The 25,426-nt window shown below is 45.5% G+C and overlaps 1 protein-coding gene across 2 annotated transcripts in view; it reads right to left on the reverse strand.

Annotated features, from left to right (window-relative positions):
* The window catches only part of col5a1 (procollagen, type V, alpha 1), a 322,312-nt gene that overhangs the window by 58,028 nt on the left and 238,858 nt on the right, over window positions 1-25,426 (reverse strand). For both annotated transcript variants that reach the window (XM_059638382.1, XM_059638381.1), the window contains exons 29-42: window positions 25,201-25,254; window positions 21,662-21,769; window positions 19,869-19,922; window positions 19,721-19,774; window positions 17,768-17,812; window positions 17,562-17,615; window positions 15,694-15,738; window positions 14,343-14,396; window positions 13,481-13,534; window positions 8,357-8,410; window positions 7,200-7,307; window positions 3,880-3,969; window positions 1,680-1,733; window positions 105-212 (exon numbers count right to left, since the gene is read on the reverse strand). In XM_059638382.1, the coding sequence (XP_059494365.1) occupies window positions 105-212; window positions 1,680-1,733; window positions 3,880-3,969; window positions 7,200-7,307; window positions 8,357-8,410; window positions 13,481-13,534; window positions 14,343-14,396; window positions 15,694-15,738; window positions 17,562-17,615; window positions 17,768-17,812; window positions 19,721-19,774; window positions 19,869-19,922; window positions 21,662-21,769; window positions 25,201-25,254 (936 nt within the window). The remainder of the gene's footprint in view (window positions 1-104; window positions 213-1,679; window positions 1,734-3,879; window positions 3,970-7,199; window positions 7,308-8,356; window positions 8,411-13,480; window positions 13,535-14,342; window positions 14,397-15,693; window positions 15,739-17,561; window positions 17,616-17,767; window positions 17,813-19,720; window positions 19,775-19,868; window positions 19,923-21,661; window positions 21,770-25,200; window positions 25,255-25,426) is intronic.

Below are 25,426 nucleotides of genomic sequence, written 5' to 3' on the forward strand. Positions count from 1 at the left end.
CATTAATAGCACATATAAATGAGGGTACACAGCGTGAGGATTGAGGTAGTTGGTACGTGGACTATACACAAATGAGCAGAGCTGACAAGAAAAACTGTACTTACAGGGGCCCCCTTTTCACCAGCAGGGCCTGGGGGACCTTGAGGCCCAGGTCGTCCAGGGAGTCCAATCGGTCCTGCCGGCCCAGCCTGACCCCGATCGCCTGGAGAGCCCTTCAGAAACAATACAGCTCAAGGTTAAAATGATAAAGGTCACCTTCAATCCTGGGCATTCATGGGATGACAGCATCGCTGGCCAGGCAGCATTTATTGCCCATCCCTAACTGCTTAGAGGGCAGTTTAGAGTCAACCACATTGCTGTGGGTCTGCAGTCACATGTAGGGCAGACGAGGTAAGGAGGGCAATTTCCTTCCCTAAAGGACATTAGTGAAGCAGATGGGTTTTCCCCCGACAATTGACAATGAATTCATGGTCATCATTAGACTCTTAATTCCAGATATTTATTGAATTCAATTTCCAACATCTGCCATGGTAGGATTTGAACCTGGATCCCCAGAACGTCATCTGGGTCTCTGCATTAACAGTCCAGTGATAATACCATTGGGCCATCACCTCCCAATAGGGTTTTAAACAGTGCTGGGGGACTGAGTTGAGGTGAGGCCAGAGCCTGTGACGGGGGTGGGGTTTGCATGATTAGAGACCCTTGGCCGCACACCTCCTGCAAGTGTGTTCTGAGTAGCAGAATCCAAAATTTAGGCTTGGACCCTGCAGGTTCTTACATCTTCTGACCTCTACCATCCATTTTGTTTCTGAAAGGTGCCTGCTCTTGCTTGAGGCTGCTAGGCCTTGTTAGACCCTGAGTCAGCTTGAGCTGTGTGACAGGCCATTGTCACCCACATCACCCCTAAAACAAACATGCTTCTCCCTGACTCCAGCTCGGCCCACCGCATGCAAATATCTCCTCCTCCACTTCCAGCTAATGAACTGCTGAGGGCAGGGGGGAGAGTGGGGTGTTGGCTGGAGCTTAAGATTTCCCACTGGGACCCTGTGAGGCCTCATCTTTGCACAATCCTACTTTGGATCTCTGTTCTGCCTCTGTCCAGAAACCTAGTGAAGTGCAGACTCTCTCTGCTGCTTCTGAAAGATAATAGGCTTAACACTTCATGCTATCTCTAAACCCCTTGTTAAAACCCTTCTCTCTGGCCTCTCTCTGGTAAACTGTGCAACTGCAGTCCAGAATCAGTCTTTGTCCATTAGCAGTGGCCATTAGGAAGTGAGACACTGTATCTGTGACTGACTGACTAAAGGGATTCAGAATGAGGAGATATACAGGAATTATTTGTTGATAGATTCAGAGGTCTGAGGCTTCATGGTAAGTGTGAGAGGATAAACAGCCTCCAGCCTTCACCGAAAGCATTCTTTTACAACAGTTCCTGACTTCACTCAGGTGGATTGGTGACGTCCTCAGTCCTCCAGGATTAACCTGCAATCTCCAGGAATTAAAATGGAATCCCCTGCGTGTTGTGTGTTCTTCCCAGTTTGTTAACATTCCCATTTACTATTGCTAAAATATTGCAGACAGTGGTAATAAACATCTGGACGCTGAGGCAAGTAGATGGGGCCTTGTAAAGGAGTGATAACACCATTTCTGGAGTGCCAGCTCATGTGATTCTCACTTACCAGGGGGCCTGGGGGCCCAGGGGGTCCTTCACTGCCTTTCAAACCAATCTGACCCTGTGCAGAGGAAGAAACAAGAATCAATGCTGAATCTGCCAGGTTTGAGTTATTCAAAAACAGCAGCAAAACTAGACCGTTTGGCCCCTCGAGCCTATGCCAGCATTCAATGCGATCATGGCTGATCTTTGACCTTGACTCCACATTACCAGCACATCTGCAGATCCCTGATGATCAAATAAATCTTCGAATTTCTGGAATTTCCTTCCTCAAAAGGCAGTGAATGCAGAATCTTTAAATATTTTTAAGGGAAAAGTTGACAGATTCTTGCCGGCCAAGGGGTTGGAAAGATTATCAGAGGTTTTCAGCAGTGTAGAGTTGAAGTTCAAGTCAGACATGATCAAATTGAAAGGTGGAGTAGGCTCACATGGCCTTGTTTGTATTTGTTTGTATATTGGCAAATCTGTCCTTTCAACCTGATATAACTGACTTGGAGCAAGGTGCCATGTGGTGGTTTTGGTGTCTTTCAAAGGTGCCTGTCACCCACTCACATCCTAGTGGACTTGTTCACTTTTCCATAGCTATGCAACACGGGGTGCAGCTCATTTTGATCCCTCTGAGCCCCAATGATCAGAGGACGAGGCCCCTGGATTCTCAACATCATTTGCAACATTTGACTGATTCTGAATCACACTCAACTACTTTCTGTGGCTATCGAACAGAAACATTCTCAGGAGTTTGACAACAGAAACTGAGCTTCCTGATGCAACTCAAAGGAAATCCACCCCACAACCAGATCGCAGAATCTCACACACCACAGCCAGATCTCAGTAATCACTCACCCCCAAATAGATTCCAGTAATGTCTTACCTCCCCATCAGACTCCTTTTCCCAATAATCTCTAAACCTGCAGCCAGGTCCCAGTAATCTCTCATACCACAGCCAGATCCCAGTAATCTCTCATACCACAGCCAGATCCCAGTAATCTCTCATACCACAGCCAGAGGCCAGTCATCTCTCACAGCATAGCTAGATCTCAGTAATCTCACAGTCCCACACTCAGTTCCCAATAATGTCTCACAGCATAGCCAGATCCCAGCAATCGCCCTGACTAGATCCCAGTTATCTCAACCCTCAACCTGATTTTAGTAATCTCTCTCCCACTAACCAGATCCCAACAATCTTAAACTCCCAAAACCAGATCATAGTAATCTGTAAATCCATAGCCAGCTCCCAGTAATCTCTGAGGGATAATAGTCCTGCATCAACTGACAGATTCTGATGTAAGAAAAGAAGAGTCTCCACATGATCGCCCACTCATTCTCATTCAGACCGACACCCTCACTTGGAAACCAAGGCACTGACACACATTCACCCAGCTGTAATAGATTTGGAAAAGTCACTGAAAGATATTTTTCCAATATTAATCCATGTTATTTATGAATGCATCCATTGGTTTGCATGTTGCAATATTCCCAGGTGAGCAACTGAGATTTTAACATCTCCCAGTTGAAAAAATGCCTTTGGAATCTAACATCATGTTATCCCTGCCCTGGGAGTGTTTGATGGGGACAGTTTGGAGGGAACTTCATTCTATGTCAAACCCCATGCTGTCCCTGCTCTGGTAGTGCTGGATGGGGTCAGTGCAGAGGGAGCTTTACTCTGCATCTAACCCTGTGCTGTCCCTGTCCTGGGAGTGTTTGGTGAAGACCGTGTAGAGAGAGCTTTTTTCTATATCTAACCCCGTGCTGTCCCTGTCCTGGGAGTGTCTGATGGGGACTGTGTAGAGAGAGCTTTACTTTCCGGTTAAAAGAGTGAGTTTTACACTGTATCTCTGACACTTGTTTACCTAAATTGCCAATCCCTTAATGTTTCCCAATGTTTCACAATTGAATCTTGTTTTGTAAATATCTTGCAGAACGCCATGATGAGGCAAGTAGAGGTGAATACAGTCTTTGAGGCGCAGGGCAAAAAGAATGAGGAGTGAGGATTAACGAGCTAACAGCAAGGAGTGGGGATTAACGAGCGAGGAGTGAGGATTAATGAGCGAACAGTGAGGAGTGAGGATTAACAAACAAACAGTGAGGAGTAGGGATTAACGAGCTAACAGCGAGGAGTGGGGACTAACGAGCGAAAAGTGAAGAGTGAGGATTAATGAGTGAACAGTGAGAAGTAAGGATGAGGAATTGAAGACTGAGCTCCTTACCAAGGGTCCTGGGAGACCACGTTCACCAGTGAATCCTCGGAGGCCGGGAGGACCATCCTTTCCAGGAGGACCAGCGGGACCAGGATCTCCCTGATGGGCACAAAGAGCAATAACAGCATTAATCAGCAGAAAACATTCAACACAGAACCAACACCACCTGAAAATGATGGACAAGGAGGGCAATACACCTGATCCAAATAAAACCATTCATATGAAATAATGAGCCATTCTTTATCAATACCGAAACCAGTTCTCCTTGTTTCTGCTGAATCCAAGTAATGGCTCAGTAATAATATTCATATCATAATAATGGATAATATTATATTATTATACTAATGAGTAATAATATTCACCTCAACCTATCACACGTTTCACTCCTCTGCAAAATCAAAACCATACCGCACAGCATCATTTGAGTGCAGCATTGATGGAGCGTTGCGAGGGAAGCACAGCACTGTCGGAGGGTCAGTGCTGAGGGAGCGCCGCACTGTCGGAGGGTCAGTGCTGAGGGAGTGGGCACTGTCGGAGGGTCAGTGCTGAGGGAGTGGGCACTGTCGGAGGGTCAGTGCTGAGGGAGCGCCATACTGTCGCAGGGTCAGTGCTGAGGGAGTGCCGCACTGTCGCAGGGTCAGTGCTGAGGGAGCGCTGCATTGTCGGAGGGTCAGTGCTGAGGGAGTGCCGCACTGTCGCAGGGTCAGTGCTGAGGGAGTGCCACACTGTCGGACGGTTAGTGCTGAGGGAGTGGGCACTGTCGCAGGGTCAGTGCTGAGGGAGCGCTGCATTGTCGGAGGGTCAGTGCTGAGGGAGTGCCGCACTGTCGCAGGGTCAGTGCTGAGGGAGTGCCACACTGTCGGAGGGTCAGTGCTGAGGGAGTGGGCACTGTTGGAGGGTCAGTGTTGAGGGAGCGCTGCACTGTCGGAGGGTTAGTGCTGAGGGAGTGCCGCATTGTCGGAGGGTCAGTGCTGAGGGAGCGGGCACTGTCAGAGGGTCAGTGCTGAGGGAGCGTCGCACTGTCAGAGGGTCAGTGCTGAGGGAGCGCCGCACTGTCGGAGGGTCAGTGCTGAGGGAGCGGGCACTGTCAGAGGGTCAGTGCTGAGGGAGCGCAGCACTTTTGGAGGGTCAGTGCTGAGGGAGTGGGCACTGTTGGAGGGTCAGTGCTGAGGGAGTGCGCAGTGTCGGAGGGTCAGTGCTGAGGGAGCGCCGCACTGTCGGAGGGTCAGTGCTGAGGGAGCGCTGCACTGTCGCAGGGTCAGTGCTGAGGGAGTGCCACACTGTCGGAGGGTCAGTGCTGAGGGAGCGCTGCACTGTCGGAGGGTTAGTGCTGAGGGAGCGGGCACTGTCGGAGGGTCAGCGCTGAGGGAGAGTTGCACTGTCGGAGGGTCAGTGCTGGGGCAGTGGCTTGAAGGGAAGTGGCTTGAAAGGAAACTAGCAGGGGGTGGGATTCCTTTTGTCTGTGACTATGCAATCAATGTTTATTTTTGTTCCTGTTTATATCACCATTTTTAAATTTCCTGTTTCCTTAGACTCATCAACATTCTTCTCTTTACTGATGTCTTTGTCATCCTGTGCCATGTTTTAAAAACAAATGAATTTACAGATACAAATTGCACTTTGTGCATTTTGTGGAAACTCCAGAAGCTGTTCACAGGATGATTATGAAGGCATATCTAACACTAAGCATCTTAACGGACACTAAAACAGGTATATGATGATGTCAAACACCTGAAGGAACTTTATTAGGGAGGAGTGAGAGTCATAGAGTCATAAAGAATGGAAATAGCTCCTCCTGTCCAAACTGTCCTCACCGATCATATGTAATAAATCTGCCCCTTTCCCATTTGCCAGCATTTGACCCATATATCTCTCAACCTTTTCTATTCATATACTCATCCAGATGAGTTTTAAATGTAATTGTACCAGCCTCCAGCAGCTTGCTCCATAAACACATCACCCTCTGTGTGAAAAAGCTGCCCCTTAGATCCCTTTTAAATCTTGCCCCTCTCAGCTTAAACCTATGGCCCCTCTAGTTTTGGACTCCCCCACCCTGGGGGAAAAAGACTTTGGCTATTCACTCTATCCGTGCCCCTCATGACTTTATAAAACATTACAAGGTCACCTTTCAGCCTCTGAAGCTCTGGGAAAATAGCCCCTCCCTACACCTCAAACCCTCCAACCCTGGCAACATCCTTGTAAATCTTTGCTGAACCCTTTCAACTTTAATAATATCTTTTCTATAGCAGTGAGACCGGAACTGAACACATTATTCTAAAAGTGGCCTAATCAATGTCCTGTGCAGCTGCAAAATGACATCTCAATTTCTATACTCAATGCACTGAACAACGAAGGCAAGCGTGTCAAATGCCTTCTTCGCTACCCTGTCTACCTCCGACTGCACTTCTCAGGAACTTTGCACTAGCTTCCTTGGTCTTTGTTCAATAACACTCCCGAAGGCCCTACCATTGATTGTTTAAGTGTTGCCCCGATTTGCCTTACATCTATCTAAATTAAACTCCATTTGCTACTCCTCAGCCCACTAGCCCATCTGATTAAGGTCCCATTGTACTCTAAGATAACTTTCTTCTTTGCTGTCCAATGTGCAATTTTGGTGTCATCTGCAAACTTACTAACCATACTTCCTATGTTCACATCCAAATCATTTATATAACTGACGAAAACAAGTAGAGCCAGCACTGATCCTTGTGGTGCACCGCTGGTCGCAGGCCTCCAGTCTGAAAAGCAACACTTTACCACCACCCTCTATCTCCTACCTTCAAGCCAATTTTGTAGCCAATTGGCGAGCTTCCTCTAGATCCCATGTGATCTAACCTTGCTAACCAGTCTACCAAGAAGAATCTCATTGAACACCTTGCTGAAGTCCCTATAGGCATCTAATGCTTTGCCTTCATCAATCTTCTTTGTCACCTCTTGAAAAATCTCAGTCAAGTTAGTGAGACACGATTTCCCATGCACAAAACCATGTTGACTATCCCTAATCAGTCTTTGCCAAATACTTGTAAATCCTGTCCCTCAAAAACTGAAGAGATCACGGGGCACAGGATGGGGGTGTGTACAGAGTTTATTGGTGCATCACCAATAGGGAGTCAAGAAAATTGAGGAAACACAAGGATTTAGAATTAGAGGAGAGCAGCGATATCAAGAGGGAGATTGCAAGTTAGGGAGTAATGAGGATATGAAGGCATTTGAATATTTGAAGAAAATAATCTTAAAACCTAGGTGTTGGCCAGTGAATTAGAATGAGTCTGAGTGTTAAATTTATACAAGTTACTTCCAGGAGTTCCCACTCCTGATATTACACTCACCTTTGCACCTTCTTTCCCAGCGGATCCAGGCAGACCTTGTTCTCCAGGAGGACCGGGAGGCCCTGGATGACCACGTTCACCGAGGGAGCCAGTCTCTCCTGTGGGACCCTGACACAGCAGAAAGACAGTAACACAATGAGACACTGTGACAGTCTCCCACTCCCATTACCATGTCCCAAAACCTCCCTTTCACCAATACTATCTCCCAAAACCTCCTACTCCCCATGACCATATCCCCAATGCTGGGCTCTATATGTCCATCTCCTAAAGCCTCCCAACCTTTCAAAGACTCACTCGCTGGAAGGACAGACAATCATGCAGCACTAACTCTGATCTCTTCTCCCTTTTAAAATTGCTGCTGGATGTTTTTGCAATACTCAAAATGTAAAAACCAGTCCTATTCTGAAGAAGGGACACTGGCTTTGAAACATTAACTCTGTTTCTCTCTCTACAGGTGCTGCTGGACCTGCTGAGTTTCTCCAGCAATTTCTGTTTTACCCATATTTCCAACATCAGCAGTTCTTTGTAAAAGAGGGTATGATTAGTCACATAGAAATAAAACAAAGTGAGCCTCTTTATTGAAGAATCTGTGCAGAAAGTGACCCTAATCTGTGTGAATAATATGAGGGGGATGAATTCATTCTGCTCAAGGGACTAGCAGCTGTTCGCCTCTTGTCTGAGCAAAACTCTGTTCAGAGATTGCGTGCAGGTTCTGGCAGGATCATGCCCTGTGAGTGGGAGCCTCTGAAAACACTTAACCAGACTCGAACTGCTAACAATCACTGGGGGAGCTATTTGATTGAAATGTTGCACAGTAAAATCTGAAGTTGTAAAGTTAACTCAGCAGCATAAGTGAGCAGGGCTGAATTTGATAAGTTTGTTAACATCAGGAAATGAGGTCACCCATGTCTATGTTGACACTGAACTGGACGATGTTCCTTCCACTTGGCACTAACCCACGAACATGATTCGGTGTAACAATCACCGAGATTCTGAGGGAGATCCTGCACAAAATGTGAGCAACTATAGAAGCTTGCAGAGGCTCCACACTCAAACTCTTGACCCCAATCTTCAGTGCCCACTATTCATCTTTTGCTGTGTGATTAGAAATTCTATGTGGAGATCCTGAATTGAACTCTGAATGCATTTGTACTCACTTGTGGGCCGACCACTCCAGGAGGACCAGGTGGGCCAGTCTTGCCTTGGAAACCCTGTGAAGTGAAGATTTGAGTTGTCTGTTACTGACACAGCAAGATCTCACCAATAACATTCCAGTCAGATCACACGGAGGTCAGAAAGTGGATTTCATCCGGGGAAACTGTTGCTGGGCTAATTTCACAGTGTGAGAAAACCAGCATCTGTAGTTAGATGTCCAGCTGTCTTAGAGACCTAGATCATGACCAGAGGACTGGCCCCACTCTCCCAATGGTGGGAGCAGTTGGGGTTGGGTTTGGTGGTGGATGCATGGTTTGTTGGGTAGGGGTGTCAGGGGTGGGGTTAGGGTAGGGAGTTGAGCTGCTCCCTGTTTCCTCTCATAGCAGATGAGATGAGCTGAAAGATGGTGAGGGGTACACACAGGAGTCCAGTAAGGAACAGTGGAAGGTTAAATCTTTTTATTTCGTGAGTATGAAACACAATATAATGCAATGTAAGCTTGTGTCAACATAACAATGCAACATGGCATTGTCCTATGCCACTCAACGGGTGACAAAACTCAACAACTTTGTTTTTTGATTAATCTATTTTTCCAATCAATCTTCAGATATGTTTTACATACCCCTGGAGCAGGAGGGACTTGAATCCAGGCTTCCTGGTCCAGGGGAAATAGAGGCACTACCACTGTGCCACAAGACGGCTCTAACAACTTTAACTGACTCCAATCCAATTAACTGATCCCAGCTTTACCTCATTTAGAACAAACCAACACAAGTGGCTGGAGCTGCATAGGCCATAGACAACGCAACAAAAGTTCAAATCTTCCAAGTAAACCTAGTCAATATTAGCCTATACCAGTCAATATTAACTAACACCAGTCAATATCACTAGTTAATATTAATCAACCCTGGTCAATATTAATGAAGTCCAGTCAATGTGAATCGTTGGGATGTTTTCCAGACCTGTACAAGAAGGATAGATTACACCTAAACTGGAGCTGCACCGATAATCCTTGCAGGAAGATTTGCTCAAGCGACTCGGCAGGATTTAAACTAATGTGGCATGGAGGGTAGGAACCAGAGCAGTTGGTCAGCAAATGAAATGACTGGGGAGGAGCTAGAAACTTAGACTCAGTAAAACTAAGAGGAAGATCGCACAGAGGAGGTTACTGAACACAGTGGGACTGGTGGTCTGAGGTATGTTTGTTTTAATGTAAGGAGTAGACAGGTAAGGCAAATTAATTTTGATTAATAGATATGACTAAGATGTTGTAGTTATTACAGCGACATGGTGGAGACAGGGATAAAGCCAGCAGCTGAACGTTCTGGGATTTTGTTGTTTCACGCAAGGTAGAGAGGATGTAAATGAAATGGGGGAGTTGCGTTATTGATTAGGGAGAATATCACAGCTGTACTAAGGGAGGACACCTTGGAGGGGTCATCCAGAGAGGCCATGTGGGTACAGCTCAGGAACAGAAAAAGTGCAAACACTTTGATGAGATTGTACTCCAAGCCTCCCAACAACCAGCAGGAGATAGAGGAAGAGATACGTGGTCAGATTATGGAAAAGTGTGAAAACAACAGGGTTGTTGTGGTGGGTGTTTTTAACTTCTCTGATATTGACTGGGACTTTTTTACTGCCTAGGACTTGAATGGGAATGTGTTAGGTGTGTCCAGGAGAGTTTCTTAAAATAATACTTAAAAAAAATAGTGACCATAATTCTGTAAGTTTTAATTTACTTATGGATAAGGATAACAGTAGTCATTGGGAGAAAGTAGTAAACTAGGGGAAGGCTAATTACCACAATATTAGGCAGGAAATGGGGAATGTCAAATGGGGGTGGCCTTTCAAGGGTAAATCCAGGTCTGTTAGGTGGGAGTCTTTTAAAAGCCAGTTGATTAGAATTCAGAACCAACATGTTCCTTTCAGAATGAAGGATAAGGATGGCAAGATTTCAGAACCTTTGACGACAAGAGGAATTGTGAACTTAGTCAAAAGATGAAAGAGGCATATATAAAGTGTATATAGAATATAACTCATGGGCTTCAGATTGGTATGACAGGTCGGCACAACATCGAGGGCCGAGGGGCCTGTACTGTGCTGTTATGTTCTAAACTTTTCTAAACTAAATATAAAGAAAGCAGGAACGAACTTAAACAAGGAATTAGGATGGCTAAAAAGGACCATGAAATGACCTTGGCAAACAGGATTAAGGAAAATCCCACAGCATTTTATATGTATATAGGTAACAAAAGAACAGCTACGAAAAGGGAGTTTCACTCAAGGTCAAAAGAGGAAATATATGCATGGAGCTGTGGAAGCAGGTGAGGTCCTTAAAGAATACCTTGTATTGGTATTCGCAAAGAGAAGAACAGAGTCATAGAGTCATACAGCATAGAAACCGACCCTTTGATCCAATTTGTCCATGCTGACCAGGTATCCTAAATTAATCTAGTCCCATTTGCCAGCATTTGGCTCACATCCCTCTTAAATCCTTCCTATCCATGTCCCCATCCAGATGCCTTTTAAATGCTGTAATTGTACCAGCCTCCACCATTTCCTCTGGCAACTCATTCCATACACACACTACTCTGTGTGAAATAATTGTCCCTTAGGTCCCTTTTAAATCTTTCCCCTCTCACCTTAAATCTACATCTCAATTTTCAGACTGTCCTATCCTGGGGAAAAGGCCTTGGCTTTTTAACCCTATCCATGCCCCTCATGACTTTATAAAACCTCTAATAGGTCACCCCTCAGCCTCCGATGCTCCAGGGAAAACAGCCCCAGCCTATACAGCCTCTCCCTATAGCTTAAGCCCTCCAGTTCTGGTAACATCTTTGTAAATCTTTTCTGAACCCTTTCAAGTTCAACATCTTTCCTATAGTAGGGAGACCAGAACTGAATGCAGTATCCCAAAAGTGGCCTATCCTGTACAGACGCAATATGACCTCCCAAGTTCCATACTCTCAATGCAACTCAGTTTATATGAAGATTATTGGACCAATCCAGCTCAAGCAAACAAAGCACGTCATCTTCCTGTCAGCCAATGCTTCACAATGCAGCTCACTTCAACTCAACACAGCACAACCCAGTTTTGGCAATACCATTCTTGGGCGACTGTCTGTGTGAAGTTTGCACATTCTCCCCGCATCTGTGTGGGTTCCTCCGGGTGCTCCGGTTTCCTTCCACAATCCAAAGATATTCAGGTTAGGTGGATTGGCCAGGCTGAATTTCCCGTGTTATGGATGTGTAGATTAGGTGGGTTATAGGAGGATGGGTCTGGGTGGGTTGCTCTGAGGGTCAGTGTGAACTTTTTGGGCCGAAGGGCCTGTTTCCACACTGTAGAGATTCTATGACAAGACAACATAACAGAATTGAATCCATCCTAATCCAAATGAACCTAACAAAACTCATGAAGCTTTACATCCAGAACAAGGTAGCCCATATGAGTTCTGAGAAAGGGTCACCGGACCCGAAACTTTAATTCTGATTTTTTTTTCCACAGATGCTGCCAGGCCTGCTGAGCTTTTCCAGCAACTTCTGTTTTTGTTCCTGATTTACAGCATCTGCAGTTCTTTCCATTTTTATAATGCAACCCATTTGATTGTCTCTCATTCTCACATTCACTTCCTCCATCACCAGTGCACAGGGGTGCAGTCTATACTGTCAATGGACTATGGATCTACAAAATATGATGCAGCAGGACTGTGAAACTTATTAAGACCTCACAAAATTGTGACTTCTACTGTCTCTAAGGACAAGGGCAGCAGATACTTGGGAACACCACCCACTTTGAGTTCCCCTCCAAACTACTAACCATCCTGACTTGGAAAAATATCACCGTTCCTTCACTGTCACTGGGTCAAATTCTAGGGATTCCCTCCTTAAGGGCATTGTGGATGTCTCTACATCCCACAGGCTGCAGCAGTTCAAGAAGGTATCTCACCACTACTTTCTCCAGGACAACCAGGGACGAGCAATTTATTGAGGCCTAGCTAATGGTAACCAAGTTTCAGGAGTGAATAAATTGTTGTCAACACCCACGGCAGTTACCATAAGCCAGTATCCATTCACCCTGCTGGTACAAAGCAACACCAGGCAACCAAATGAGTTCCATCAAACTCAATATCGGTGAACATAACCTGTTTCATCTCACACTCAATTGTCACATCCCAAAGATGCAACTGGGAAAGTGAACTTTTTATTGAGCTGGGCTAGTGTCTCATTAAGTAACCATCATTGCAGCTCACTGATGCCAGTCTCTTACAAGTCCTGATATCAAAGAGACCCTGCAAACTAATTCTATTTGAGAGATAGTGGTCTGTTAAATCTTTTAATTCTGGTTTTTGTAACCAAGTGAATGGAGACTTTGTGCACTTTTGCTGTACTTATGTATCCCTATAATTGGTACATGTGACAAATAAATAAATCTAAATCTTAATTGTCGTATATTCTATTGGCGTTAGGTTACTGAGCAGGAGCTACAAGAAGCAAAGATCTTCAGTTACTATTATTAGCCAATCTTTTTTGTTTCAGATTATCTTTCCTCAATCTGCTGCCTCCATGTATGTGGGGGTGGGGGCTATGGAGGGTACTGATGAGAGTGGGGCACACAGTTCACTCAGTGGAATAGGTTCAATGCGCTGAATGGTCTCTGACTGTTACTAAACATATATTGTAGAAGTGAAGTCATTGTGGGCCAGATCAGTAAAGAAGACAAGTTTCCTTTCCCTGAAGGACATTATCTATGGGTTTACTCACGATTATGAGCTCAGGAAACTGGGTTAAATCTAAATTAGTGCTGCACCATTATCACCGGGGGTTTGGTAAGAGGGATCTGGGGGTTGTTCAGATGCCCAGCAGCTCCTGGGCAATGCCCCTGTATAGCTTTACCACACAAACCCTCCCCACTTTCTGTGGGTGGGCAAATACATTTCTTAAGATATGAGAGGTTGTGTCTCTGGTCTCCAGGAGGTTCAGGATTTCTGAATCATCCCTTGAGTCTCTTTCCATGCAGCTGATAGCACAGTCCAACAGGGCAGAATGGTTGCCTTGGTGAGAATCCCCCCAGGTCAGCAGAATGCAGCAGAAGGATTGCAGAGATCTTGGAGACGGCTGGTACTTACAGTTTCACCTCGCTGCCCAGGATGTCCAGGTAAGCCGTCCTTGCCAGGTGGGCCCTACAAAGGGATCGGGTAAAGAAATATATCACACGGCAGTTAATAACATGTTTTGAATGGTTAATTACAACAGGAAACAAATTGTTACAGGGAACTAATTTTCACTCCCCAATCCCAGGATTAGAGTCTGAAACCAGTCCACACTGATGCAATGAACTCCACTGTTCACAGAGTCAAAGTGTCAAAGGGAGAAGCTTTACACATTAGCACCAGCCTTCTGTTAGCCACCAGGTGATCAGGGATATAGGAAAATACCAGTCCAACAGTTAGATGTAAACATCCCTGATCAACTAGCACAGGAATGAGCAAGAAGTTGGCCTGTGTGGAGGAAACTTTACTCTGTCTCTAATCCTGTGCTGTCCCTGCCCTGGGAGTGTTTGATGGGGACAGTGTAGAGGGAGATTTACTCTGTATCTAACCCCATGCTGTCCCTGTCCTGGGAATGTTTGATGGGATAGTGTATAAGGAGGCCATCAGGCCAAAATTCCTGTGTCAAATGCTATCTCTCTGGTCATACTTCCCAATTCTGTCTTCATAGTCTTGCAAATTGTTCTTTTTCAACTAACGCTAAACATTTCCTTATCTGAGGATGAATTCAATGATTGAACATTTGCGGGAACAAAGTTATATGTGACTGATGACCTATTAGGCTGATCTCTTAAACAAAGCATTATTTCTGAGTGAGTGCACATTTGAGAGTCACTAAGCATTAAATAATACCTTGAAGAGTATTTGTATTTGAAGTGAGGAAATCTGCACCAACATACAATTTGACAAAAAAAGGTTATAAATTCCTACAATTACTCACAGGGGGTCCCTTGGGTCCAGCAAATCCCATTGGTCCCTGAGGTCCAGGTGGTCCCTACAATGTAAACAGAAGCAGATTGAGAAAAGGGTTATTTGCATTTCTATGTCATCTCCCTCGACCTCTGGGTGCTCCCAGTTGTTTGGCAGCCAATTAATTACTTTGAAATGTTGAGAATACAGCTGCCAAGTTGAGACCACACTCCCACAAAGTCAATTACACAAACAACCAGATCATTACTCTATTGTAATATTGGTTAAGGGACAAAGACTTGCCCAAAACATCATGCCTTCTTCAAAATGAGGCAACGAGATGTTTTACATCTAACTGAAAGGGTGTTATCACTCAGATTAATGTCTTATCAGCAATATGTGTCGGAAAACTCTGGATACTAACCATAGCCTGACACTCTGAGTTGGTACAACTTGTATATTTGTTGGCTGTGTTACTGAGATATCTACACTAGTGGGTCTGAGACAAGAATGTGGCTGGTCTGTCATTAACCATGATGGTTTGTGCTAAGGTGAGGAGGTTGCAGTGGTTTCTCAGAGCTTCAGTTACATGTTATCATGCAGTTGGTTCTGGGGCATTGTTGCAATGTTGTGTGACTTTGGGTCCACAAACTGTGTCTTGGCGGCATTGCCTTGTGCCACGCAGTGGTCAGAGTTGTGTTGGCCGGAGCATGGCCATGCGACATTTGCCGCAAACTATCAGTTGTAGTCTGTGACTATCCAAACAAGAGAAGAAAACATGGCCAATGATCCCCAGACAGTGAACAGGTCAGAGATCCGCAGGTAGTAACTAGTGTGATGTTATTAAACAGAGTTGGTCCTCATTGGGCAGCTAATGTAAATATATTCAAGTAGCTTGAAATGTTTTTCTGACCTCTATTGTTTTATTTTCACAGTGAGAATTTTGTTTACAATTTCAAACCTATTCTTGTCACCTGATCAAATTCATCAATACATAATGCAATACTTAGGTTTTCTTGATATTGGAAAGTCAACCAGCCCCAAAAATGGAGGATGTGAGTTGAGTGACCAAGCCAACATACATGTTCCAAATCTGTGATAACGATAGACTATTTGAATCAAATTCTGATCACCTCCTGTGCCGTGCTTAAATTCTCAAGGAATTTCAGAGAAAACTGGCTGCAAAAGGTGGATTGAGTGAAAACAGTCTGATCTCTGCATGATGTACTCACATTCCTGTCTAGGCATCAAAAAACCACGTTGGCACCTTCATGCTCCAGCACTGAACATGGAGGGGCAATGGGTCCATGATGGGGGACAGCAAAAAACAACACAGAATGGAAATAACAGACTGGAAGAGAAGGGATCTGGAGAATTCTTACCCTCTCACCAGTTGGACCTGGTGGACCATCATTGCCTGAGCTCCCCTGCAATCAGAGATGATTAGAGATGTTAACCGCCAGCGACAATTTAAAAGAACAACAATACAATGAATCTTCCTGGAAAAATCCCATTTCACAGGCATTCAGGGGGTTGACTAACATCCCAACCCTGCTCCCTATCTGCCACACATCTGATATCCTAACCCTGCTCCCTATCTGTCACACATCTGAATTCCCAACCCTGCTCCCTATCTGTCACCCATCTGATATCCTAACCCTGCTCCCTATCTGTCACACATCTGATATCCTAACCCTGCTCCCTATCTGTCACACATCTGATATCCTAACCCTGCTCCCTATCTGTCACACATCTGATATCCTAACCCTGCTCCCTATCTGTCTCACATCTGATATCCTAACCCTGCTCCCTATCTGTCTCACATCTGATATCCTAACCCTGCTCCCTATCTGTCACACATCTGATATCCTAACCCTGCTCCCTATCTGTCACACATCTGATATCCTAACCCTGCTCCCTATCTGTCTCACATCTGATATCCTAACCCTGCTCCCTATCTGTCACACATCTGATATCCTAACCCTGCTCCCTATCTGCCACACATCTGATATCCCAACCCTGCTCCCTATCTGCCACACATCTGATATCCCAACCCTGCTCCCTATCTGCCAAACATTCAATATCCCAACCCTGCTCCCTATCCGCCACAATCTGATATCCCAACCCTGCTCCCTATCTGCCACACATCTGCACTGCAAGAGGCAGAGGCTCAATCTCCTTTCATCTTTCCTGGGAATGGGTGGGTTCAGAGTTTCCTTGTCTGTTGGGTACACAGCAGAATCAAAACCGAAGACATTTCCAACCCAATTCTTTTGGACAGCTGCATACATAGATCCTTGAAAGTTGCCACCCAGGTTGACAGGGCTGTTAAGAAGGCATACAGTGTTTTAGCTTTTATTAATAGAGGGATCAAGTTCCGGAACCAAGAGATTATGCTACAGCTGTACAAAACTCTGGTGCGGCCTCACTTGGAGTATTGCGTACAGTTCTGGTCACCGCATTATAAGAAGGATGTGGAAGCTTTGCAAAGGGTGCAGAGGAGATTTACTAGGACGTTGCCTGGTATAGAGGGAAAGTCTTAAGAGGAAAGGCTGAGGGACTTGAGGCTGTTTTCATTAGTGAGAAGAAGGTTGAGAGGTGACTTAATTGAAACATATAAAATAATCAGAGGGATAGATAGGGTGGATAGGGAGAGCCTTTTTCCTAGGATGATGACGGCGAGCACGAGGGGGCATAGCTTTAAATTGAGGGGTGAAAGATATAGGACAGATGTCAGAGGTAGTTCCTTTACTCAGAGAGTAGTAAGGGAATAGAACGCTTTGCCTGCAACAGTAGTAGATTCGCCAACTTTAGGTACATTTAAGTCGTCATTGGATAAGCATATGGATGTACATGGAATAGTGTAGGTTAGATGGGCTTTAGATCGGTATGACAGGTCGGCATAACATTGAGGGCCGAAGGACCTGTACTGTGCTGTAATGTTCTATGTTCTATAAAACAAACTGATTCAAACAACATCAAGCATGACAAGGAGGGAGCAGACAATCACAGCAAAGACAGTGTGTTGTTCTGGCAGCAGAAGGCATGAGTGGGAGTTTTCTGATGATGTAGCGAGTTAGAGATCTGAAATGCAAATTGTTGGCACAAAGGATGGAGCAACCAATTTGTGAGTTTTACTTTGTACCTCACCCCGTGCTGTCCTGGGATTGTTTAATGAGGTAGTGTGAAGGAAGCTTTACTTTCAGTTTAAAAGAATAGGGAGCTGATTCTTTTCAGAAAGTAACATTACCTTAGGTCCGGCTTTCCCTGTGGATCCTCTTGGGCCACGTTCACCTCTTGGCCCCTTTGATGATAAAATAAACAATGTTAGATTCACAAGAAACAAACTGTTAAACAGCTGAGGCTCCTAATGACAAAGTGCTTCATTAAACACAGTGATGATGAAAAGGGATGTACATGAGCAGGAAATGAGAAGGTTGAGGAAATAGATTTTACCGTTGGGCCTCTCTGCCCTCTGGGTCCGGCTTTTCCTGGAGCACCCTGGAAATGAAGATGAAGGAGACAGTTAACGAAAGGAGGTTGAGGAGGGCAGAGTCAGCACTCAGTGAGGAGTCCAGTGTCGCTCCCTCCCCCCAAGCTGTGCTGACATTTGTGTCAGTATTATCGCTCTGGTCTTGTGTGACAGATGTTCCACATGGACTGACTGACGTGTAACTGCCCCTTTAGTTCATTGGGATCATTGTATCAGAGTAATTTGCAATGGGCAAAACAACCACAAATGTCACACCCTTGTAAAGAACTTAGGAGAATTATGTAAACAGCAGGTCAGACAACGAGATAGTTCATTACAAATCAAAGGGAAGTCTTTTGTTTGATTTTATGTCTTTCTCCAATTTCAAAGACATCTACACTGACCAATGGTTACAATGGAAGGGGAGGGGAAAGGGAAGGGGTTTATTTCACAAGGGCACCCCTGTTCAGTTACATTTGCTGATGTTTCTGCAAACTGCACCCCCCGCACCACCCCCTGCCCCCAACACACACACACACACACACACACACACACACACAAACCTCATGAGGAGTTAATGCATTTTCTCCAACTGGTCTGAGTGCCAAGCTGACCCGTAAGATCAGAAGATATGAGAGTACAGTTAGGCCATTTGGCCCATTAAATCTGTTCCAATATTTGATCATGGCTGCTTTTCAAACCCATTCTCCTGCCTTCTACCCATAATCCTTTACCCCCTCACCAATGAAGAACCCTCCTATCTCTGTCTTAAATACATTCAATCACCTGTGCTCCACAGCCCGCTGCAGCAATGACTTCCACAGATTCGTCACCCTCTGGCTGAAGAAATTCCTCCTTAAATCAAGACGAAGGGTCATCCCTTCACTCTGAGTCTGTGCCCTCAGGCCCCAGTCTCTCCTACTGGTCGAAACATCTTCTCTATGCCCAGTCTATCCAGGCCTCTCAGTATTCTCCAAGTTTCAATCAGATCACCACCCTTATCCTTCTAAATTACACTGAGTACAGACCACCCCTCCCCACCCCCAGTCAAAAGTCAGTCAGGACACAATACCGCTCCCCCAACCCATTCCTCTCTGGGTCTTCTCTCTGTTTTGAGAGGTCTATCAGCAATAATTCTTCAATGCAGCTGAGAGTTTGGGGGCTTTTGAAAATCTCACAAGCAGTGATTGTGATCTTCTACGCAACTGCGTAAGATTGCAGCTCAGGGTTGTTTTGAGAAAGAAAGCCCCAAGCCAGGGGTTGTTTGCTGAAATTAGCATCAGCGACATGCTGGAGATGTTTCTTGGGACTGAATGTTGCAGTGCAATTTCCGAGTCCCAGACAGTGTTGACTCAGAATGGTTGGACCAGATGCAGAACAGTTACTGAGGCTGTCCGTGACAGAGCAGCTGTTGAGAATTGCAAAGCCAGATCGGCAAAAGTGAGGAATTGTAGTCCCTTGTGAAGTTTAATAAAATATAATGATCCAAATTGGCATTAATTTCTGGGGGAATAGCCAGAGAAATCTGTGGGATCTGTTTTGATGTATTTGCTGTCTGAGGAGTCCATTTTCCATATTTCCCTGATGTTAATTCTGAGTGATGGGAATAAGTTGTATTATGGATTGCACTACTATTCTAATGCATGAAGGTTTATTCTTGTTTGTACAAACTTTGGAATCTTGTTGCTTTGTTCTCTCAGTAAATCCCCTTAATCTCATGTATTGTCTCCTTGAAAAATAAAAGTTTCTGGGCCCCACCCAGAGTGTAACATAAATCTGGAGTCTTGTCTAGGACTGCAACAGACTTTATCAAATGCTGGTATTTCACCATGTCCCACACTGTCTCCTTGACTTGACCACCCAGTCCGTCTCCTTTACTGTAAGCCTTAGAGCCACAGTGGACAGGGTCATTGCAATGTCATTAAACTGGCACCCACCCTCACTCCTTTCTCGCCATTCGCTCCTGGAAATCCTGGGAATCCAATTGAACCCTGGAAAGAATGAGAGGAAAATCATGAACAGGAACTCCAATAATTCCAGATAGGAAGCTGGGAAATGCTTCTCCATTGCCAGAAGTGCACTTACTTTTGGTCCTTGTCTTCCTGGGTAGCCTGGCAATCCTGGAACTCCAAGTTTTCCCTAAAGGAACAGATGATACAGGTTAGCTGGGTGCAGGAAATGTGGGAATTTTCTCCTGAACCATTCCACCAGGTGACAGGAGGACAAGGATAACACCATTCTGATTTTATCCTCATGTATTTCTCATTTTCCAAGTCAATAATTACTCTATATATTACAATAATTAGTAGCAAGAGGAGACCAGCGATCCTAATGTCACCTATTCACTATAACTCTCAAATTGATGATCTCATCAAATCTATTCATGACTCCTCAGATACTCAAGCAGTCCATGTTCAAATGAAAAAGATCTAGACAATGTCTAGACTTGGGCTGACAAGTGGCAAGTAACATTTGATTAGATTCCCTACAGTGTGGAAACAGGCCCTTCAGCCCAATAAGTCCACACTGCCCCTTGGACCGACCCATTCCCCTGTAACCCACACACCCCGAACACTATGGACAATTTAGCATGGCTGATTCATCCAGCCCGCACATCTTTGGACTGTGGGAGGAAACGGAGCACCCGAAGGAAACCCACGCAGACACGGAGAATGTGCAAACCCCACACAGACAGTCACCCGAGGCTGGAACTGAACCATGTCCCTGGTGCTGTGAGGCTGCAGTGCTCACCACTGAGCCATCATGCTGCCCAAGTGGCCCATTTGTGCCACACAAGTGCCAAGCAAGGACCATCTCCAATAAGAGATAATTTAACCACTGTCCCTTGTCATTCAAAGGTGTTACTATCACTGAATCCGCCACTATCCTGGGGGTTATCATTGATAGGAAATTCAACTGGGCTCACCAGATAGACACAGTGGTTACAACAGCAGGGCAGTAGCTCCTCACCTCCTGATTCCCCAAAGCCTGTCCACCATCTACAAGGCACAAGTCAGGAGTGTGATGGAATACTCCTTACTTGCCTGGATGAGTGCAGCCCCAACAACACTGAAGAAGCTTGACACCATCCAGGACAAAGCAGCCCTCTTGGTTGGCACCACATCCACAAGCATCCACTCCCCCACCACTGACGCTCAGCAGCAGCAGTGTGTACTATCTACAAGATGCACTGCAGAAATTCACCAAAAATCCTCAGACAGCACCTTCCAAACGCTCAATCAATTCCACCTGGAAGGACAAGGGCAGCAGATACATGGGAACACCACCCATTGCAGGTTTGCCTCCAAATCACTCACCATCCTGACTTGGAAATATGTCGCTGTTCCTTCACTGTTGTCAGGTCAAACTACTGAAATTCCTTCCCTACGAACAGACAGGTCTATCCAGAGCACAGGAGCTGCAGCAGCTTGAGAAGGCAGCTCACCACCACCTCATCAAGGGCAACTGGGGATGGGCAATAAATGCTGGGTCTGCCAGCTGTGCCCTGGTCCCTGAATGAATAAAGAAAGAAAATCCACATAATCCCACCTCCCATCATCTCCTAGTAATCTTCCCTCCCACTCTGTCACTAAAACCCTCAACTGTCTTCTCTCAAGAAATGTATCACATTTTGTCCAGTGACATTAATACTGTCGACTGTAGAGAGCTCAGAGTGCTACACATACTGATGGTTCACAACCGAACAAGCTCGGTGTTCCACTTCAGAGAACTGCAGAAAGTACAAGAGATCGCTTGATACTGAATATTTAACCAGCACAGTATGACCCAGCAGAATGAGCCAGTCTGTGCTGAGCTGATGCTGGGCAACCTGGCTAGATGGAGTGGCTGTGCTCTCAGTGATCAATCTGGTCAGGTACCTTTTCACCAACTGATCCAGGTGGGCCATTATCTCCCGGTGGCCCAAACCGGCCCTTTGGACCCTCAGGACCATCTTCTCCCCTGGGACCAGGAGGACCAATCTCACCCTGAGAGAATACAAAAAACTCCAATCAGTCAATTAGGAAACACCCAGAGCAGCCAGAAAACTGAAAGCCATGGGAGAGGCTGATTACAACAGAGAGAGAGAGAGAGTGACATTGGGAAGAAGGAAATGGGAGGAGGAATGAGAGGGATGAGGGAAACAGGTGTGGGGGAAGCAAGGGAGAAGTGGGGACGCAACAGCGAGACAAGAGAAATGGCGGTGGGGAATAACCACACAAACGGGGAAGTGAGGGAAATAGGAATGAGGGGCAATAAGAGCAAGGGTCACAGGGGAAGGACAGATTCTCCCTACAGCAGGAGGTGAGGTAGGGGAAGTTTCTTTCTATTTCAAAAATATACTTTATTCATTAAAAATATTTTTATATACATACACGGTCACTAAAGCAGCTCACAGCAGAGTATGAAGAAACAAACGTAGGAGTTTGACTCTGACCAACAAATAAAGCAAAAGCATTTCTCACTTACACAAGACTAGATTTACATATATTTGGGGTAAAGACTGACAGGTCAAGGGGCAAAGACAGCTTTTCTACTGTTGGCACTGCCTAAAGACTCACTCCCTTTACAGTGAGCGGGAGATTTGACAGTGGGTTCTATCTGTCTCCCCCAGTTTCGCTAATTAGACCTGCTCTTTTTCTTTTGCATTTCAGACTCTGTGCCCTCCTCTCTTCTGTACTTTTACATTCCAGAATATTGATTAGCTGCATTTTTTTCTAAACAGTTGAAATTGTGAAATATTTTGGATCATTTTTGCTTCTGGTGACTGAATCTTGACAGAAAACCAATTTCTCTTTGCGTAAAGCTCCTTTGTGGGCTGGTTTGGATTTACAATGTGTTGTGTTACACTAATAGTATGCAGAAACAGTGAGGAGTTGGCTGAGGGGAGACTTTGTGAGGCAGATTGTGTAACTGTGACGGTAAATCACTCTGACACCTAAGGACAGTCTCAAGTTCCAGGACAATTCAGCTCCAGCCGCTTGGCACTATGATGGTGAAGGAATGAATGGAGGCTCAGAAAGTAAACCAGTGTCAGAACAGTCACTGGCCAGATGAATGGCCTGGAGTCAGAGATGGCAAAGGAACGAGATCATGAAATACTGCAACACATGAAATATAATGAAAGAGTGTGAAAGAGACTGAGAGAGAGCCAGAGAGAAAATCGGACAGAGAGACGGAGAGAGGGTTAGACAGAGAGGGAGAATAGGGGGGAGACGGTTAGTGAGCGGGAGAGAAGGAGAGAGAGAAAGGGGGAGAGAGAGAATCAGAGAGAGAGAGGGAGAGTGAGGGACAGATAGAGAGGGAGTGAGGAGAGATAGAAAGAGGGAGAGTGAGAAAGGGGGAGAGTTAGAAAGGGAGAGGGAGGTGGGGAGACGGGGAGACAGAGTCAGAGAGAGAGAGAGAGAGAGAGAGATGGAGAGTTAGATTTGGGAGAATTAAAGAGTTAAGTGTGACAGCCATTAACATAGAGAGGACAGCAGGGCAGATGTCGTGTCTGAGCTGGAGAGGGGACACACAGATGGGAATCTTCCCAAATCTACAAGATTGGGATTGGGGTACTTGATACTTCAGCCCAGTCTTCCTGGAAGGGTGGTGGGAGAAAAGTCTTTGAATATTTTTTGTGGTGAGGTGAAGGATGATGAGGTTCAGCAGGAATGTGGAACAATCAGCTCAGCTACAGTCTTACTTATTGGTGCAGAAGGGGTTCGAAGGGCCGAGTGACTTTTACTGGCTCCTAATCCACAGGTTGTACAGTTACTGACCATGGTTACTAACCACGGTTACGAATCACATTTACTAACCACAGTTACTGACCACGGTTACTAACCACGGTTACTAACCACATTTACTAACCACAGTTACTGACCGCGGTTACCGACCAGGTTACTAACTACGGTTACCAACCATGGGTACTAACCACGGTTATTGACCACGATTACTAACCATGGTTACTGACGATGTTTACCGATCACGGTTACAGGCCACATATACCGACCACGGTTACCGACCATGGGTACTAACCGCGGTTTTAACCACAGTTACTGACCACAGATACTAACCACGGTTGCTGACCACGGTTACCAACTGCAGTTACTGACCACAGTTACTAACCACGGTTACGGACCATCGTTACCGACCACAGTTACCAACCAGAATTACCGACCACAGTTACTAACCACGGTTACTGGCCATCGTTACCGACCGCAGTCACTAATCACAGTTACTGACCACAGTTACTAGCCATGGTTAATGACCACAGTTACCGACCACAGTTACTGACTACAATTACTAAACACGGTTACCAACCATGGTTGCTAAGACCATAAGACCATAAGACATAGGAGTGGAAGTAAGGCCATTCAGCCCATCGAGTCCAATCCGCCATTTAAATCATGGCCGATGGGCATTTCAACTCCACTTCCCTGCACTCTCCCTGTAGCCCTTGATTCCTTGTGAGAGCAAGAATTTATCGATCTCCGCCTTGAAGGCATTTAACGTCCCGGCCTCCGTTAAGGCCCCACTTTGATACATGGGACTGAGCCATTGTCACTGGGGGTCATGCCACCCAGCTACACGTTCACTCTTCTGGTCATTTATTTCAATGAGTGGACTAAATGACTGACCCAGTCTTGAGCCATACAACGTCAGGCCAGAGGGACAGTCATGGTGAAAACATTCCTCTTCTTCCCAACTCCTCAACCCTTTATGTCACTGTCTTTCAGAAACGTGACACTCCCTCTCACCTTGTTTACCTTGGCCCATCTCAGAGTGATTAATCACCAACTGGAAACCTAGCTTGTTTTGGCCATCACACATTTGGAGGTCCTAGGCCTGGAGAGACTGGTAATGATGGAGGTGGTGGGGGATGGGAAGGGGGAATGGGTTTGAATTACAAAAATGGGCCCAGGATGAGGAACTGCAGGGAGTGTGGAGAGATTGGAGACTCTGGGATTGTCCTCCTGGGAGCAGAGAAGAGGAAGGGGGGATTTATTCAAAGTGTCCAAAATCATGGTACGGTCTGATCGAATCAATGAAGAGAAACTGTTTCCAGTGGCAGGTGGGTCAGTGACCACAGAGACACAGATTTGAAGGGAATTGGGAAAAGAACCAGAGGGAGAGAGGAAGAGAATTTATTTTTACACATTAATTAAATATGATCTGGGATGTGCTGCCTGAAAGGGAGATGCCAGCAGATTGAGCAGGAACTTCTCAAAAGGGGGATCAAAGAGGTACTTCAGGAAAAAATATTTTTAGAGGTTGTGAACAAATGAGAAATGGGGAGGAATGGGATTAACTGGATAAACTTTTTCAGGGAGCTGGTATAGACATGATGGGCTGAATGGTCTCTTGCCATTCTGTATCACTTTGCAATTCCAATCTTCATTTCATTGCTGGGATGTAATGTTTGGGTACTCACTCTGTCACCCTTTACTCCCATATCACCCTTGAATCCTGGGAAACCATCTTCACCCTGTTAAAGCACAAAGGCAATGTGAGAATAAAGTTGTGTCACCAACCATCACTGAATCCACTCCCACAAAGGCAGTTCCCAAAAGGTGACACATTGACTCTCCCAACAAATACACCTATACCCCACACAGACACACACACACACACACACGTCACACCCAGGTTCTCTCAGA

Source organism: Stegostoma tigrinum, chromosome 29 (genome assembly GCF_030684315.1).
Source record: "Stegostoma tigrinum isolate sSteTig4 chromosome 29, sSteTig4.hap1, whole genome shotgun sequence".
Classification (NCBI taxonomy): domain Eukaryota; kingdom Metazoa; phylum Chordata; class Chondrichthyes; order Orectolobiformes; family Stegostomatidae; genus Stegostoma; species Stegostoma tigrinum.